General features: G+C 41.7%; 1 protein-coding gene across 2 annotated transcripts; it reads left to right on the top strand.

Moving 5' to 3' along the window:
* Nucleotides 1-3,231: 3,231 nt before the first annotated feature.
* LOC110523640 (growth factor independent 1B transcription repressor) lies at nucleotides 3,232-9,704 on the top strand. 2 transcript variants are annotated; one of them, XM_021602520.3, is made up of 7 exons: nucleotides 3,232-3,563; nucleotides 4,192-4,298; nucleotides 4,866-5,057; nucleotides 5,244-5,473; nucleotides 5,735-5,872; nucleotides 6,748-6,913; nucleotides 8,881-9,704. In XM_021602520.3, the coding sequence occupies exons 2-7, from the start codon at nucleotides 4,199-4,201 to the stop codon at nucleotides 9,057-9,059; spliced, it is 1,005 nt and encodes a 334-aa protein (XP_021458195.1). In that variant the 5' UTR covers nucleotides 3,232-3,563; nucleotides 4,192-4,198; the 3' UTR covers nucleotides 9,060-9,704. The 2 variants fall into 2 exon arrangements, with proteins under 2 accessions (XP_021458195.1, XP_090090679.1); XM_090234553.1 differs by lacking the exon at nucleotides 6,748-6,913.
* The last annotated feature ends 7,780 nt before the right edge of the window (nucleotides 9,705-17,484 follow it).

Here is a 17,484-nt window from a genome sequence, read left to right as displayed (position 1 = left end):
GTAGCGGGCTAACACTAAGAAAAGGGAGGTAATGAAAAGTGAGGTAGCTTATTTATTATATAGAATTACATGGCAAAACTCAGTAACAGCTCCTGGAGTTCCCCGTGTATTCTCGTTCCTATGCCAGACGGTACGTCCCGCTTATGTACGGACTATCGTCGTGTAAATACAGTTACAGTCTGATTATTTTCCTCTACCTCGCTTGGATGACTGCACTGATATAATTGACTCTGCTGCTTACGTTAGTAAGTTAGATTTGCTAAAAGGTTATTGGCAGGTGTCTCTGACCTCTCGAGCTTCTGACATCTCGGCTTTCGTTACGTCTGATAACTTCTTACAATACACTGTGATGCCCTTTGGAATGTGTAATGCACCTGCTACTTTTCAGCGCCGAGTTAACATTGTGTTCTTGAATGTGCCAAATTGTACTGCTTACCTTGACGATGTGATAATTCATTCGTCTACTTGGTCTGATCATCTCGCCACTTTGAAAAGTGTGGCTAAGTGTGAGTTTGGGAAGGCTACAGTGACTTACTTAGGGAAACAAGTGGGACGAGGTCAAGTGCACCCAGTAACTGGCAAATGGAAGCAATTGTTGCTTTTCCAGCTCCCACGACTCTCCGCCAGTTGCACAGATTCCTGGGGACGGTAGGGTACTATCGTACATTCGGTAAGAACTTCTTGACGGTAGTAGTTCCCCTTACGTCTCTGCTTAGTTCCAAGGTACCATTTAAGTGGTCCCAGTACTGTAACTGTGCTTTTGAGTCCGCTAAAGCGCTACTTTGTAGTGCCCCAGTGCTTGCCGCCCCCAACTTTGACAAACCTTTTAAATTGGAGGTAGACGCTAGCATAGTGGGGGTGGGTGCGGTTCTCTTGCAGGAAGATGAAGAGGGAGTGGATCTGGGGATGTGTTAGGTTTTCTTATTGCAAACTGTATGTTTGCATGTTTTGTGGTGGGCGTGTTACGTTCCCAGTTTCTGTGTTGTGGTTTTGTTTGTATGTGTGTGTTTCAGGATGGCTTCCTGAAATTCCCCCAAGCAGCTGATTGGTCGGCCCCATTGCTAATTGGAGCTGACCCGCCCTCTCGTCAAAGTATACAGCTGTCTGTAGTTACAGACTCCTTCAGAAGCTAGAAAAGCCAGTGTTCCTTTGTTAGGAGAGAGCAGATAGAGCTGGGGGATTATATCCTGTGGTGGGTGTTTCTCAGATAGAGAGGGGATTTGGTATGTCGTATGTTGCTGAGATAGAGCTGATTAGTATGTCCTGTGTGTCAATAGGATGCATTTTGTGGGGGATTATTGACAGTTTGTATTATTCCGTTTCATTTGTTCCCAGGGGGGAAGGGCAGGACACCTAGGGAGTACTTAGTCAAGAAGCCTGCGGGCATACATAAGCCGTAGTATTGAGTCTGTTTATGCACACTAGGTAAGACCTGGGCGGACTACCCCCTGTATTTTGGTTAGCGCACCAGGTGGTGCTAAAAGTTAGGTAAGTAGTGGGTAGGCAGGTAAGGTAGGAGAGGGTAGGTTAGGTAAGTAGTGGGTAGGCAGGTGAGGTAGGAGAGGGTAGGTTAGGTAAGTAGTGGGTAGGCAGGTGAGGTAGGAGAGGTTAGGTAAGTAGTGGGTAGGCAGGTGAGGTAGGAGAGGGTAGGTTAGGTAAGTAGTGGGTAGGCAGGTGAGGTAGGAGAGGGTAGGTTAGGTAAGTAGTGGGTAGGCAGGTGAGGTAGGAGAGGGGGCTTTGACATTTACTTTCTTTGCTTTGGTTCCGTCCAGACCCTTTTCCCCAAATGTACCGTGTGATGGAATAAACGGTAAATCCTCTGCCTTTTGTCATCCTTACTCGCACCTACAATCCCATACCTCTTTCGCTCCATGGGGAGTTGAGTTGTAGCACGGTGTTGCGTTCCCTGTAACAAATAGCATGAGATGAGCTATACAACTGTACATTTGTCACTTTGCCCCACGGCAAAGGGGGGGGGGCACCCACCACTGAATTTCGCGCTACGCCCCCTGCTCCCAACATAATTGGAATAGGAAGTATAAACTCTAACATATCCTATTAGCTAGAAAGGTAACTCCAAACATTTTCGCTAATAGCAGCTGTTAAGCTGGTTAAACAAATATTTTTCCCAACACATGGCTAACCTATGTCCAAGTTAAGAAAGCAGATACTACAATGAGTGTAATTGGCTGCAATGAGTTTAATTTGCTCAATATTAGGAGTTGAGAAATAAAGCTGACATCAATTGAGAGAAGATATTCTCATGTTATACAGCATGTATCTAATTCAAAATGCGTTTATTCTGTTGTTGCTAGCGATATTCAGAAAAACTTTGAAAATATATTTTCTACTTTTATACAATATATTTAAAAAATATAAATATTTTAGGGGACCCCTTGCAGTATCTCCGCAGGCCCCAGGTTGAATACCCCTGCTCTACAGTAGTCGAGACGCCCGTATGAGAATAATATATTGACGTAAAACAGCCACATGATGTCGCAAGTATGCCTCTGCACTTCATGACATCGTGAGTTCATGCACTGAAAATGAATTCTTGTCTTGGCAAGATATAATTAGTGTAGCTTACAAAAGTGACGTTAATTGCTTTATACATACTGTTATTGTATATATATTTATATATCTATACTTCATTGTATTATATATATTTTTCAAAATAGTATTTTCGTTAAGAGTATCCCTGCCCTCAAGAGAAATAGCCTTCTTTATGACAGTTTGGATAGAGTAGACCAACTGACAAAAGTTATGACAGAGTTTGGATAGAAACAAATCTATGTCGGTAGGCTAACTGATGAACAGCTATACACAAAATACAGTACAGTGCAAACAAGACTGTGTAAACATGAATAATCGCAGGAGACTGGTTTGGTGTGTGTATCTATGGAGGTGCTGGGGCCCAGTTTTGCTTATTTAAATCTTAGCCACCCAATATGTATTGGCAATTTCATTTACACAACAGTGAGAATGAAACTACTACTGTAAATCCCGTAAATCAAATATTGCAAATTGTAGGCTAAGGAGTGAAACATTTGGATTTTGTTTATTTTTGTTTCTCTAATCCATGTTAAAGTTTGTAAAATATTCTGTCACTAATTGGTCAAATTAAAAAATGTCATTCCAATTTGAAAACCATTAGCCCTATATGTGGCCAAACAAAATACAATTATGAGGAAGACATGATGTTCTAACATTATTTCAATTTATTTGTGAACTGTTTGAAACTTGAAATCGTTTGTAACAGTTCGAGGGACTGTGTCCAGAGCCAATGTTTTTCTACGCAAATTTCCACCTGCGAGTTGGCTCTCTCATTGGTTGAAACCACAGTCAGATTCCTGCACAACATTATCTGATTGAAAATCAGGGAGGGGAGCAAAAGGAAGAGAGCAGCAAGTGTGATGTCTTACAGTGGTTTGGATTCGGACTTTTGCGAAAGGATTTTAGGAAATATTTATTCTTCGACAGATTGGATGTTTTAAGACTGGGGAAATAATTTACCTAGTTTATTTAATAAGAGCACTATCCTCCCCACTTCTTATAAACAAACGGTAAGTAGGCTACAGCAGGTGCATAATATTATAACGAATATTCCCTGTAGCCTATTATTAGAAATATTGATAATTCGAAGAATGAAAATGGATTCATGTAGGCCATAATGGAATTAATACATTTTACAATTAGCTTATCCAAGTCAGTGAATCTTTAAACGTAATTAGCCTATCATATGCTTTTGGAACGAAACTTTTTTAAGTTCTGTATTTTACAGCATTATATTTCAAGATACATACATAGTTAAAAAGAAAACTGAAAAAGACCTACTGATAGATCATTGGACTTCACAGCATATTATGGAAATGAATGACTGGACAAGTGTGAAAGTATTTGGCTATTTTATGTTTCAAATATTTACATTTAAAACATGGGTGTTAACATACAGTTAAACAACCTACCTTAACTGAATTAACACATATGACACAATGTGTCTAAGAATTATGTAATGGTAATTACATTTTTGTTTCCCTCGCTCAGAAACGCTCCATCAAATATGTTATACCAGCCAAATTAAAAATCTTGAAAGTTCACAGACTAATAAACTGTATATTATAAAATGTTAGGCCTATCCTAAAACATTTTAAGTTGTCTATAAGCATTTATCATAATATTTTTTTTCAACAGCGTTGTCATGCCACGATCCTTTTTGGTGAAAAACAAGAGGTGCGCATCTTACAATGTGCACCGCTCTCATGAAGACGAAGTCGAACCGAGGGAACCTGAATTTACAAGTAAGAATGTCAAGATTATCATGGCGACACATCAAGACTTTCACAATTGTATAACGAAACGTGTATAATGATTTGCCAGTTATTTCATAAATTGTAGTTTATAATTAATCAATTGACACAGTGACAATGCCATGTTTAGATTTCCTGGTTATTTTTTCACTTCCCTGACCATCATAGACTAGTATTTTTTTATTATCTGATTAAATGAAAGCTATTGCTAAAAATAAATAATAATGTAGAAATATTTGACTTGAGAAAAGTGAATCCATAAAGATGCGTCATAGAAAATTCATTACATTTGAGGACAGATACTTTTTCTAGTCCACTAGGTGTTGTATCTCAAAAGCAATATGCTTGGACTGTTATTGATGCTTGAATTTGTCAGTGCATTCATGGAGTTATTGAAATTAAGTGGTTAGGGCGGGTTTCACGGATATACAAAAGAGACATTCTGAAGGATTCTAAGCCTTCAATCTACACTGTACATTTATGTACTTATTTACAGACAAAATATTTGGACTTTATGTTGACACTCAATTAATCCTATTTGCAATTGTGACTTGACAGGTGTGATCTCTTCAGAACCACAGAGTCCAGAGTCTCCAGTCAGGCCTCAGTCAGTGGGTCAGCCATCCCTTCCTGAACCAGACCCCTATTCTTATATCAAACATGAGCAGGAGCCTGAACGCCCAGTCCCCTCTTACCTTAAGCCAACAGGACAGCCGGTTGCCCCTGCTCCACGACCATACTACTTATCAGGTGGGAGACCCTCCAACTGGGCTGGGATGTTGTGAAGGGATGACATGATGTCCACCCCAAAAATTGTTGGGAATAGAATAGAAAAGAGTAGAACCATATTGGTCCTAAATGGGACAACATATGATTTAGAAGGTTTTTCAGAGGAAGTGTTCATTGACTCAATCATCTTACTCCGTTTAACCTCAGAGGCTCACATGGCAGAGTTCCCTCCCTTCTACAAACCCTCCTATGCCTGGGACTCTTTACCTGCACCCTATGACCTCCGTCAGATGGGCTCCCCCCCCTACCTCCTGCAGCACGCCAGCAGCCTGTACGGGGCTCAAGTCAACCACAGCCCTGAGCCACAGCAACCTCTAGACTGCAGCACACACTACTCCCTCACCTCTGACACTTATCACTGCATCACCTGTGACAAGGTACGTATGCAGGAGTGGAGTCACAGCTTTATCTTTACGCTGTGAGACTGACAATAGCTAATGGGCCTATACAAAATTAAACTGCCACAACACACAGCATACAGAGATTTCACAAAGCCACCAGAGGGAAAGTTGTGCATGTGGTCACATATCCCTATTCAAAACATCACATGTAGTCTTTTAAATTCATCAGTCTTTAAATTGACATCAACATTGTGACTAGCAGGTTAATAACTCCCCTGTCCTCCTCTGCCACGGCAGGTGTTCTCAACCCCTCATGGTCTCGAGGTTCATGTCAGACGCTCCCACAGCGGAACCAGACCATTTGGCTGCAACATCTGCAGGAAAACCTTTGGCCATGGCGTCAGTCTGGAGCAACACATGAACGTCCACTCACAGGTACCCACAATGCACTGTTGGAGATGGTTAAGGAAACAAGACGGACAAACAGATATGTGGAATCTGGCACAGTGCCCAAATTGCCTAAGTTCTTTGTGTACTTCCATGGAAAAGTAGCCCAAGGTACTTTCATGAAAATTATAATATTTGAAATGTGATGATAAAATCACTCTTGTTGCACAGCAGGAAATGCAAACTTGTAGTGTATTCAAGGTTTAAAAAGGCATCTAGCCTCCCGAGTGGTGCAGCAGTCTAAGGCACTGAATCGCCGTGCTTGAGGCGTCACTACAGACCCAGGTTCGATCCAAGGCTGTATTGCAGCAGGCTGTGTTGCAGCGGCCCGCGCCCGGGAGACATATGAGGCGGCGCACAATTAGCCCAGCGTCTTCTGGGTTAGGGGAGGGTTTGGCTGGCTGGGATGTCCTTGTCCAATCGCGCTCTAGCGACTCCTGTGGCGGGCCGGGCGCATGAGCGCTAACACGGTCGCCCATTGTACGGTGTTTCCTGCTACTCACACACTGGTGCCGCTGGGTTCCGGATTAAGCGAGCAGTGCGGCTTGGCAGGGTCATGTTTTGAAGCACGCATGGCTCTCGACCTTCGCCTCTCCCGAGTCCGTAGGGGAGTTGCAGCGATGGGACAAGACTAACTGCCAATTGGATATCATGAAATTGGGGAGGAAAATGGGTTAAAAAAGGTATCTAAAAGTCTGTAATTTCCACTTAAAAATGTCAGACTTGATTTGCAATAATGAAAATGTATCAACCCCTACAACAAATATCCATTAAAAATTATCCACATAATAATTTTATTTTCCTGCTGTAACAAACTGGCTCAAATTAAGATCCTACATCTGTACCTGTTTCTTTAAACAAAGGAAAGAAGTTTTGAATGCAAGATGTGTGGAAAGACATTCAAGCGCTCCTCCACCCTCTCCACCCATCTACTCATCCACTCAGACACCAGGCCCTACCCCTGTCAGTACTGTGGAAAGAGATTCCACCAGAAGTCAGACATGAAGAAACACACCTACATCCACACAGGTGAGGAGAGAAGAGCATCCACATAGCACCAAAGTTAGGGATCCAATTACTTATGAGTGTATTGTAATTTCTCAGAAAACTAAAAGACAACTTTAGCAATTGGCTCACTCTATAGTTCTCTGCTTTCTAGGTGCTGTAACATGAATTGTTTCCAAGAGTAATAACTACTGATAAATCAAAAAAAGAAACTTAAACAAATGTCCATCTGATTTGCATATCTGGTTATCCTACTTTGCCGAGGCCTCTGTGAAAGGAACTCTGTGCAGGCAGAATATGTCTCAAATGAATGTTCGACAAATCTGAACAATGGCACGATTCTTTCCTCCCAGTCATTGATACTGACTTCAGCTCTACAGCACAAACACTCAGCAAAAAAAGAAACGTCAACTGCGTTTGTTTTCAGCAAACTTAACATGTGTAAATATTTGTATGAACATAACAAGATTCAACAACAGACATAAACTGAGCAAGTTCCACAGACATGTGACTAACAGAAATGGAATAATGTGTCCCTGAACAAAGGGGGGGGGTCAAAATCAAAAGTAACAGTCAGTATCTGGTGTGGCCAACAGCTGCATTAAGTACTGCAGTGCAATTCCTCCTCCTTACCCACTCTTCCACCAAGGCACCTGCAAGTTCCTGGACATTTCTGGAGGGAATGGCCCTAGCCCTCACCATCTGATCTAACAGGTCCCAGACGTGCTCAATGGGATTGAGATCCAGGCTCTTCGCTTGCTGTGGCAGAACACTGACATTCCTGTCTTGCAGGAAATCACACACAGAACGAGCAGTATGGCTGGTGTTATTGTCATGCTGGAGGGTCATGTCAAGATGAGCCTGCAAGAAGGGTAACACATGAGGGAAGAGGATGTCTTCCCTGTAACGCACAGCGTTGAGATTGCCTGCAATGACAACAAGCTCAGTCCGATGATGCTGTGACATACCGCCCCAGACCATGACGGACCCTCCACCTCCAAATCGATCCCGCTCCAGAGTACAGGCATCGGTGTAACGCTCATTCCTTCGACGATAAATGTGAATCCGACCATCACCCCTGGTGAGACAAAACCCTGACTCGTCAGTGAAGAGCACTTTTTGCCAGTCCTGTCTGGTCCAGCAACAGTAGGTTTGTGCCCATAGGTGACGTTGTTGCCGGTGATGTCTGGTGAGGACCTGCCTTTACAACAGGCCTACAAGCCCTCAGTCCAGCCTCTCTCAGCCTATTGTGGACAGTCTGAGCACTGATGAAGGGATTTGCGTTCCTGGTGTAACTCGGGTAGTTGTTGTTGCCATCGTGTACCTGTCCCACAGGTGTGATGTTCGGATGTACCGATCCCGTGCATGTGTTGTTACACGTGGTCTGCTGCCACTGCGAGGACAATCAGCTGTCCGTCCTGTCTCCCTGTAGCGCTGTCGTAGGCGTCTCACAGTACGGACATTGCAATTTATTGCCCTGGCCACATCTGCAGTCCTCATGGCTCATTGCAGCATGCCTAAGGCACGTTCACGCAGATGAGCAGGAACCCTGGGCATCTTTCTTTTGGTGTTTTTCAGAGTCAGTAGAAAGGCTTCTTTAGTGTTCTAAGTTCTCATAACTGTGACCGTAACTGCATACCGTCTGTAAGCTGTTAGTGTCTTAATGACCGTTTCACAGGTGCATATTCATGAATTGTTTATGGTTCATTGAACAAACATGGGAAACAGTGTTTAAACCCTTTACAATGAAGATCTGTGAAGTCATTTGGATTTTTACAAATTATCTTTGAAAGGGTCCTAAAAAAGGGATATTTTTTTGCTGAGTTTATATACTGTACCTCATGCGTTACATGTTATCTGTTTTAATACTAGATGGGGAATGCAAAATATCGCTCACATGTAGGGGCATCAATACAAAATGAAACTGTGATATTTGATTATGATTGATTTGATGCCACAGTTTAAACATGTTTTTGTATGTGCCTATTTAGGTGAGAAGCCCCACAAATGCCAGGTGTGTGGCAAGGCGTTCAGCCAGAGCTCTAACCTCATCACACACAGTCGTAAACACACAGGCTTCAAGCCCTTCGGCTGTGAGATCTGTGCCAAGGGCTTCCAACGCAAGGTGGACCTCCGCAGACACCATGAGAGCCAACATGGCCTGAAGTGAAGCGGTTGAAAACAATGGATGGAGAAGAGGAGGAGGAAAACGTACCTTATGCCCTTAGCAAAGCAATATAGAAAAGAAAGAAAAAGAAAGACCAAACGATGTCCCTTCGTGGTGGGCATCATGACACAAAAATGGCCCCTACGGACACAAGAATTGTATAGTATTGAATATTATCCTTCTTGTGAAAATGCATTTTTAGGTAAATCAGAGCTGGCAGCTAACCAGTAGAAATAAGACAACGCAAATTATGAAGGTACTTAAGTATTTGCTATCACTTAAGGAGAAACAGTAGCCTGACTGACACGACCCATGTGACTACACAACGAGGAAAAGGACTTTGAAAGCTGGTGTCAGCCAGACTAGAGGAACAGTCCTTTGGAATAAAAATGGAATTCAACTGATATGCATCCTTTGGGTGCATTATGAGGTTGTAGACTTATCACAGAGGCCTTTGAAGTCAATTGTGAAGAGAGATAGGTCTCATGATTTTGTTGCAGAATGTATTTAAGAAAAAGCATTATATGTTCACAAACAGTATGTGTGCCATTCATATTTATATATTAATCTTATGTCAAATAAAATGAAGCAATGGTATGTATGAATGAACAAATGCTCTCCAAATAAACTGTGAGATGTTATTATAAACTTTGTCATCATTTTGAGCTGTGGAGAAAATAAAAATATGGGCGGAGCGTGAGTTAACAATCATACATTCAATCTCATGTGACAAATAGACAAACATTCTGAAGAAGAAAAAAACTGGCAAACGGTAAAAAACACGCATTGTGTTAGCTCAGTAAGATGAGATGGCTCATGGTACAGATGTAGGATCTTAATTTGATCAATCTTTTGTTGCTGAGAATTTCCCTGCATAGCAAGAAATTATAACCTGTAGTGTATTCATGGTATAAAAAATATTCTAAAGTTTGTCATTTCCACTTATAAGTGTCAGTTGATTTGCCCTAATGAAAAATGTATCATCAGCCTCTACAAAAAAAATTCAATTTATTATAATAGACAGATTAATTCACATTTCCTGTTGCTGCAGAATTAGTTTCCTGCTGTATAGCAAACTGGATCAAATTAAGATCTTACATCTGTAAACCTAGTCTTTATGTGTAACCGTTTTGCCATAGGGCAGGTTGCATGTAGACAGTCTTCCAACTGGCTCTGTAGCAGTCCTTTGCAAGGCTGAGCTCATGTTGCCTGGGGCAGAAATCTCTAGTATGACCAGTGAGAGATAGAGTAAGGCTTCATTCAAATCTATACCTGGAACAACATGCAAATCTCAAGTCCACCAGGTTCTCAAATGTCACACAGCCAAAGTAATGGACTTCCCATGCATGCCACCATGCTCACTAAAGAGAGGAGAGGGAGGAAATTAATTTGTTTTTCCTCATTATTGATCAACCCCCCCCAATTATTCCAAAATCTCAGTCACTAATGTACAAACTGTGTAGGCCTTCCTCATGTATGATGCATGTTCTTCACACCCATAAGCAAAGGTCTGCACATTCATTTTAATCTCTAGTCAGTCACACGGTTGGTCTTCAAGTGCGAAGAAGTGTATTCCCTCTGTGTTGTGATTTGGGATATACTGTATAACAACAGACAGACAGAGGATAGAGTACTCAAACACCCTCTACCCATACCGTACCACACCCATCCATTCTGACGGGTTTGCTTTGACAAACACATTGCACTTCTCATGAGGACACCACCTTCCTCAAACAACAGATCCAGTTAGGCCATTTAAGCTGTTACAGGCAAATCAGATCATTGCTTAGTTAAATATGTCTTATACTATAGAAGTAGCTGACCAAGTATTACTAATATGTATTCACGTCCCACTGTATGCTCTATCCCATTATAAGAGTTTTCAGGTCGCTATGCCTCAAAAACAAATTTAAACCTGAGTTTAACAACCACACAACCATACACAGAAGAATGACCAAGAAAGATATTTCAGGTGATGAAGAATACTTACTGAAGGTAAGAAATACAACACACATACACATGGACATGGTCACAACAGCAGTATGAGTTTATGTTGATGAGTTGTCACAGAAATCAGTGTCTTGGTGGGGAATGAAACAGGCAGCCTGTCCACTGTCTGGTACAGTTGGTAAACAAATCTGTGGTGCCATGCAAATTAGTATTTATATTACCTAGGCAACGGGGTCCGTTGTGCTCAGGAGGAACAGTTAGGGCTGCATCCTGGTGTGAGGATACAGAGCAAATCAAAATCCTCCACAGGTAGCCAATGGCAGAGATAGGAGCAGGATAGGCGGGCCTAAACAAACAGGACATGTGTCCTGCAGAGGAGGGGCGTGACCCAGACCGTAGCCTGGGGGTAAAAAAGGGGGATATTTGGGGACTAGGTCCACACACGCACCTGAGATGCACTTCCCTTTTTAACATTCACATACAGGCGTGTGAATGTGTGCTTTTTATCATTCAGTACAACAAAATGCAGGGTTTTAAAACAACACAATATAGTAACTTCTCAATAGTAATTATATATTCAGTATTTGATGGTTCTATTATCTCCTTTTCTTTTTCAGGTACCTTCGACTGGGATTCTCTCTCTCTCTCTGTCTGTTGCCTCCCCCTCTTTATTTGCATCTCCTGTGACCTAAGGCACCGTGGTAATCCTGCAAAGTACTAAACTATAAGTTTCTCTTGAACTTCAATGTTAAACTGTCCACTCAAAGTTAAGCTAAAATCTGAAAATGTATAAACACTTCCAGCTCAACAAAAATCTTAAACTAAATCAAGACAAATTATTTTATCCCTCATTTGAACTTGATGCATCCACAGAAAATAAAAAAGGCTAATAAAAAGTTAAATGTATGTTAAAACTATCAGATAATGAAACAAAAGGTGAAATCAACAAAGCAATCGTGCAGCACTATTTAGTCTAAAGGCCCATGTCCGCTGCCTTGCCAGCGAGCTTATGGAGGAATCAGATAACAGAAACCGACTCAACACATTAACAGAAATAAAGAAAAAAAAACTCTAAATCTGTTCTACCCAGCCAAGAACATGTAATGCAGGAAAACAATCATCTGCACACAGTCTCAAACCTAACCACACCAAACTCAAGCTCACACACACACACACACACACACACACACACACACACACACACACGTAGATAGAGAGGCCAGAAGATGGGGCACCGAGTTGAATTTGACTTGCAAATGAGTATGCAAAATATCCCTGGTCTGTGCTCTGGTAAAGTGTGTTTCAACCTGAGGCTAAATGTTAGGGGAGACATACTGAAGAGCGGATGTCTCCCATGGGCTGGTCTATTTCATGGGAACCCTCCACTGAGGACACTTAAGTTAGCAGACACTGAGTATTTACTAGGTCTCAATCAATGGAAGCCATTACATCCATGTGCAGCCATATCTTAATATCATATACAGTTAGCAATGCTTGACATAAACAAGCCCATAGAAAGTATGAATTGACGCCATCATTTAAAAAAAAAAAGTTACGTCTCAAACAATATGAACTTCCCCACTCTCAATCAGCTAAAGGAAAGTGCCTTTCATCCATGTTTACGTCATCAGAGGCAGGAGCTGGATGGTAGGAAATAGAGCTGGAGACATAGAGAGGGAGTGGTGTGACCAGGCTGAGCCTAACACACACAGATTACCGAAGACGACAAGATAAAGGACAATCAGTATTTAAATCCAGGGAGTGGATTATTTGTTTGTGTAAAGCATCCAATTGGAGGTAAAGCCATGCTCTTCTCCAAGACCCGGCTAGGAAGGCTGAAGTGGAAAAACATTGAAGCTGGATGTTGTCTACTTTACTAATATTACATTCATATCTTCCTTTAGTTTGGCCTTACATGTTTTGCCTTGAATCTCAATGCTATTAGACCAGTGAACTAAAGGAGAAGTGAAACTGACAGCTGTCAGCAGCTTTCTTAATTTTGCCTGGACACAGGAAGTAGGTCTCTGATCATGTATAAGAGTGACAGGGTGGTGATACCAGTTGATTGACAGTTAGCAGGGGGAAGAGTGTGGTGGATCAGAATGAAAATAGTGACAACAGCCATCATAGCCACAGCACGTAGGCACTTTGTCATCCAAATATGGCGTTGTCTCTCCAACCGCCACACAATCAGCTGCAAGACATGGGTTTCTGACTGTACATGATGCATTGAAAGAGAGACAAGGAGAGAGGGAGAGAGAGAAGGGAGAAAATATGAAAAGGGAGAGAGAATGACTGAGCCGGATCAACAAGAATGAGAGTGAAAATTAAAAAGAGAGCGAGAAAGAGGTGGAAAGAGAGAGGGTGAAATCTGGGGCCATGCAGCAGGCATTGAAGGGCAAGCCGGGCGTGGTGGGTGTGTGATAAGACTATCATGGCTGCCCCACACTGTAACAGTCGGAACACGCCAGAGGCAAGACAGGGAGGAGTGAACTGTCCCTTGACAGAGATAGCACCCAACACAGGCATAATCTGTGAGACACAGGGCTCGGCAGCACGCACCCAGAGACAGAGAGTTTCTAGATCTCACTGTGTGTGACACCCCAGCTCCACCACACCACACGACAGATTGTCACTCCCAGCATACCCTATTCCGCTGCCTCATCATCTCCCACAAAGCACAGAACTTCATAATATGGCCCGAGGCAGGAAGCACAAACGTCTTATCTGACTCTCCTTTAGAAAAGCATGGCACTAGGATTCTTATTCAAACAGCTGTCACACCAATATCCTCTCCATTTCAGGGATGGTGGGAAATGTAGTTATTTGTAACATACAGTTTGACTGAGTTGGAATGAATATAAAGTGGTTCAACTGAAACAGGAGGTCAAAAGACTTTTCTTTTGACCTCCTGATGCCTATCCGAGGGACACCAGCCATCATCAAGACTACAAAAAAACAAGAAGCCGATGGAAAACATATACTGTTTATCTTGAGTCACACCATATTAGCTTATATAATGCCCTAAAGGCACAGAAGTGGGAATTTAAAAAGTAAACAGAAATGTCTATCACTAAATTCTGCTTCTTCTTCTTGCTGAATCTTTAACCCATATTTTAACCTGATGATTATATCTGGTACTATCCCCAACGTTTGGAAGGTATCCACTCCACAAAGGTGGTGACCCTTGTGACCTAAATAATTATCGGCCTATTTGTAAACTTTTTGGCCCAGCTATGTACACTATACAGTGCATTCGGAAAGTAGTCAGACCACTTTATTTTTTCCACATTTTGTTATGTTAAGGATTTATTATAAAATGTATTCAATTGTTTTTTCCCCTTCATCAATCTACACACAATACCGTATAATGACAAAGCAAAAATAGTTTGGGATTTTTTTTTGTATCAAATGTATTAAAAATAAACAACTGAAATATCACATTTGCTCAGTCCCATAGGCCGAAGCACAATTGGCCCAGCGTCGTCCGGGCTAGGGGAGGGTTTGGCTGGGGTAAGCCGTCATTGTAAAATAAGAATTTGTTCTTAACTGGCTTGCCTAGATAAATAAAGGTTAAAGCTTTGGTAGCGATTACAGCATTGAGTCTTCTTGGGTATAACGCTACAAGCTTGGCACACCTCTATTTGGAGTTTCTCCCATTCTTCTCTGCAGATCCTCTCAAGCTCTGTCAGGATGGATGGAGAGCTTTGCTGCACAGCTATTTTCAGGTCTCTCCAGAGATGTTAGATCGGGTACAAGTCCGAGCTCAGGCTGGGCCACTCAAGGACTTGTCCCAAAGCCACTCCTGTGTTGTCTTGGCTGTGTGCTTTAGGGTTGTTGTCCTGTTGGAAGGTGAACCTTCACCCCAGTCTGAAGTCCTGAGTACTCTGGAGCAGGTTTTCAGCAAGGATCTCTCTCTGTACTTTGCTCAGTTCATCTTTCCCTCGATCCCGACTAGTCTCCAAGTCCCTGCCACTGAAAAACATCCCCACAGCATGATGCAGCCACCACCATGATTTACAGTAGGGATGGTGCCAGGTTCTCCAGACATGACGCTTGGCATTCAGGCCAAAGAGTTCAATCTTGGTTTCATCATTTTGCCTTTTGGCAAACTCCAAGCGGGCTGTCATGTACCTTTTACTGAGGAGTGGCTTCCGTCTGGCCACTCTACCATAAAGGCCTGATTGGTGGAGTGCTGCAGAGATGTAAGAAACCTTCTAGAAGGACAACCATCTCCACAGAGGAACTCTGGAGCTCTGTCAGAGTGACCATTCGGTTCTTGGTCACCTCTCTGACCAAGGCCCTTCTCCCCCGATTGCTAAGTTTGGGCATGCAGCCAGCTCTAGGAAGAGTCTTGGTGGTGCCAAACTTCTTCCATTTAAGAATGGAGGCCACTGTGTTCTTGGGGACCTTCAATGCTGCAGAAATGTTTTGGTACCCTTCCCCAGATCTGTGCCTTGACACAATCCTGTGTCGGAGCTCTACGGACAATTCCTTCGACCTTATGGCTTAGTTTATGCTCTGACATGCACTGTCAACAGTGGGACCTTATATAGACAGGTGTGTGCCTTTCCAAATCATGTCCAATCAATTGAATTTACCACAGGTGGACTCCAATCAAGTTATAGAAACATCTCAAGGATGATCAATGGAAACAAGAGCTCAATTTCGAGTCTCATATCAAAGGGTCTGAATACTGATTTTAATAAAGGTATTTCTGTTTTTTATTTTTAGTAAATTTGGGAAAAATTCTAATACCTGTTTTCGCTTTGTCATTATGGGGTATTGTGTGTAGATTGATGAGGAAAAACATTACATTTAATCCATTTTAGATTAAGGCTGTAAAGTAACAACATTTTGAAACAGTCAAGGGGTCTGAATACTTACCGAAGGCACTGTATGCTGCTGTTACTGTTTATTATCTATCCTGTTGCCTAGTCACTTTATCCCGACTATATGTACATATCTACCTCAATTACCTCGTACCCCTGCACATCGACTCGGTACTGGTACCCTGTGTATACAGCGAAGTTATCGTTACTCATTGTGCATTTATTCCTTGGGTTATTATTTTCCTATTATACATTTTTTTCTCTCTCTGTATTTTTGGGAAGGGCCTGTAAGTAAGCATTTCACTGTTAGTCTACACATGTTGTTCACAAAGCATGCAACAAATACATTTTGATTTGAACTGCATTTAAAAATCTAAATTTCTTCGATTTTTCACAGAGCTCGTAATGCGTTTTAAGCATTGTTATGGACTTAGAACATCCAATTTGGTTGTTTTATATAAAAAAGTGTGACTTTGAGAGCAAAAACCTGAACATTTTGAAAAAATCTGAAACCTGTGATTTTCTGACTCTGTTGACAGCCTCATTCATCTGTTTCAATAGTAGGCCTGCTGTTAGCCTACTTGCACAGTACAGCTTGGATTGGCTTGACTGTGAAAGACCACTTATTGGATTTATAATTTTAGGTAATCCAGAGTGTATGTCAATGTTTCTCACAAAATCTTTCAAACAGGGCGCCTTTCCTTCACCGGGTAGGTTGATTGGGAAATTTTGGACAGAATTATAGTATACCCACTTCTCCAGGCACCACTACACCAATACTCCCCTAGTCTGTTTTTTAAAAACGAATAAATCAAAAGGGAAATCTGAGGACTATACCATTTTAGAACCTTGGATGTCACAGACAACGTGGTCTCAGAGCATTTCGTATTATTCTGTACGTAAATCCGAGACACTACATTTTGTATAGTATGTATTAATCCTTCATCCACTTTGTATGATATGTTACAAATTGTAATTCGTATGATAAATGATGTATTACAATTCATACACTATGTGCAATAATTTAATTTACCCTTGCACTCTTTCTAAACAATGCACACAAAAAAATTGAATGGCAAAGTGTAAAGTCTACCAAACGCAGTGCACTCTGTTTTTTAACTGATTCTAGTTTTGGTAACCAAAAAGTCTACGGAGATAAAATGTTTCACAGATTAGAGAATTAGCAGAATGTCGGCAAAAATCCATATGGTTCATCTATTCCCACTCCCGGCAACTGGACTTCCTCTCGTCACCATATTTGACAGTGAGTGGAAACGCCAACCGTATGCTTAACATTTATACATCCGGTTACATATCGGGCTCATTGTTCAATGTGGTTTATCCGTGAAGCTAGTCTGGCTCTTTACTGGCCCCTTTTGGCTTAAAATTGCTTTACACACTTTAGGTCTAGTCGAGGTTGAGTTGAGTTGTAGCACAAAATTTAACACAATTTTTCGATTACCCCTGGGGTTGTATTTTAACAAAATAAACTATGGTCTGACATCAAACATACTGATAGGCCTACAGCTCCAATTGTCTAACAATTCTCAATATTTGGTTGGAACTTTAAACACGTCCAATTGTTTCCACCCGTAGGAGTTAATTGGTAGAAATGTTTGAATTGTATACAAACCAGAAAGCCACAA

The sequence above is a fragment of the Oncorhynchus mykiss genome, chromosome 5, assembly GCF_057628025.1.
Source record: "Oncorhynchus mykiss isolate SJ-2025 chromosome 5, ASM5762802v1, whole genome shotgun sequence".
In the NCBI taxonomy this organism is placed as follows: domain Eukaryota; kingdom Metazoa; phylum Chordata; class Actinopteri; order Salmoniformes; family Salmonidae; genus Oncorhynchus; species Oncorhynchus mykiss.
Note: the sequence above shows the minus strand (reverse complement) of the source record. Positions and strands in the feature narration are given on the sequence as shown.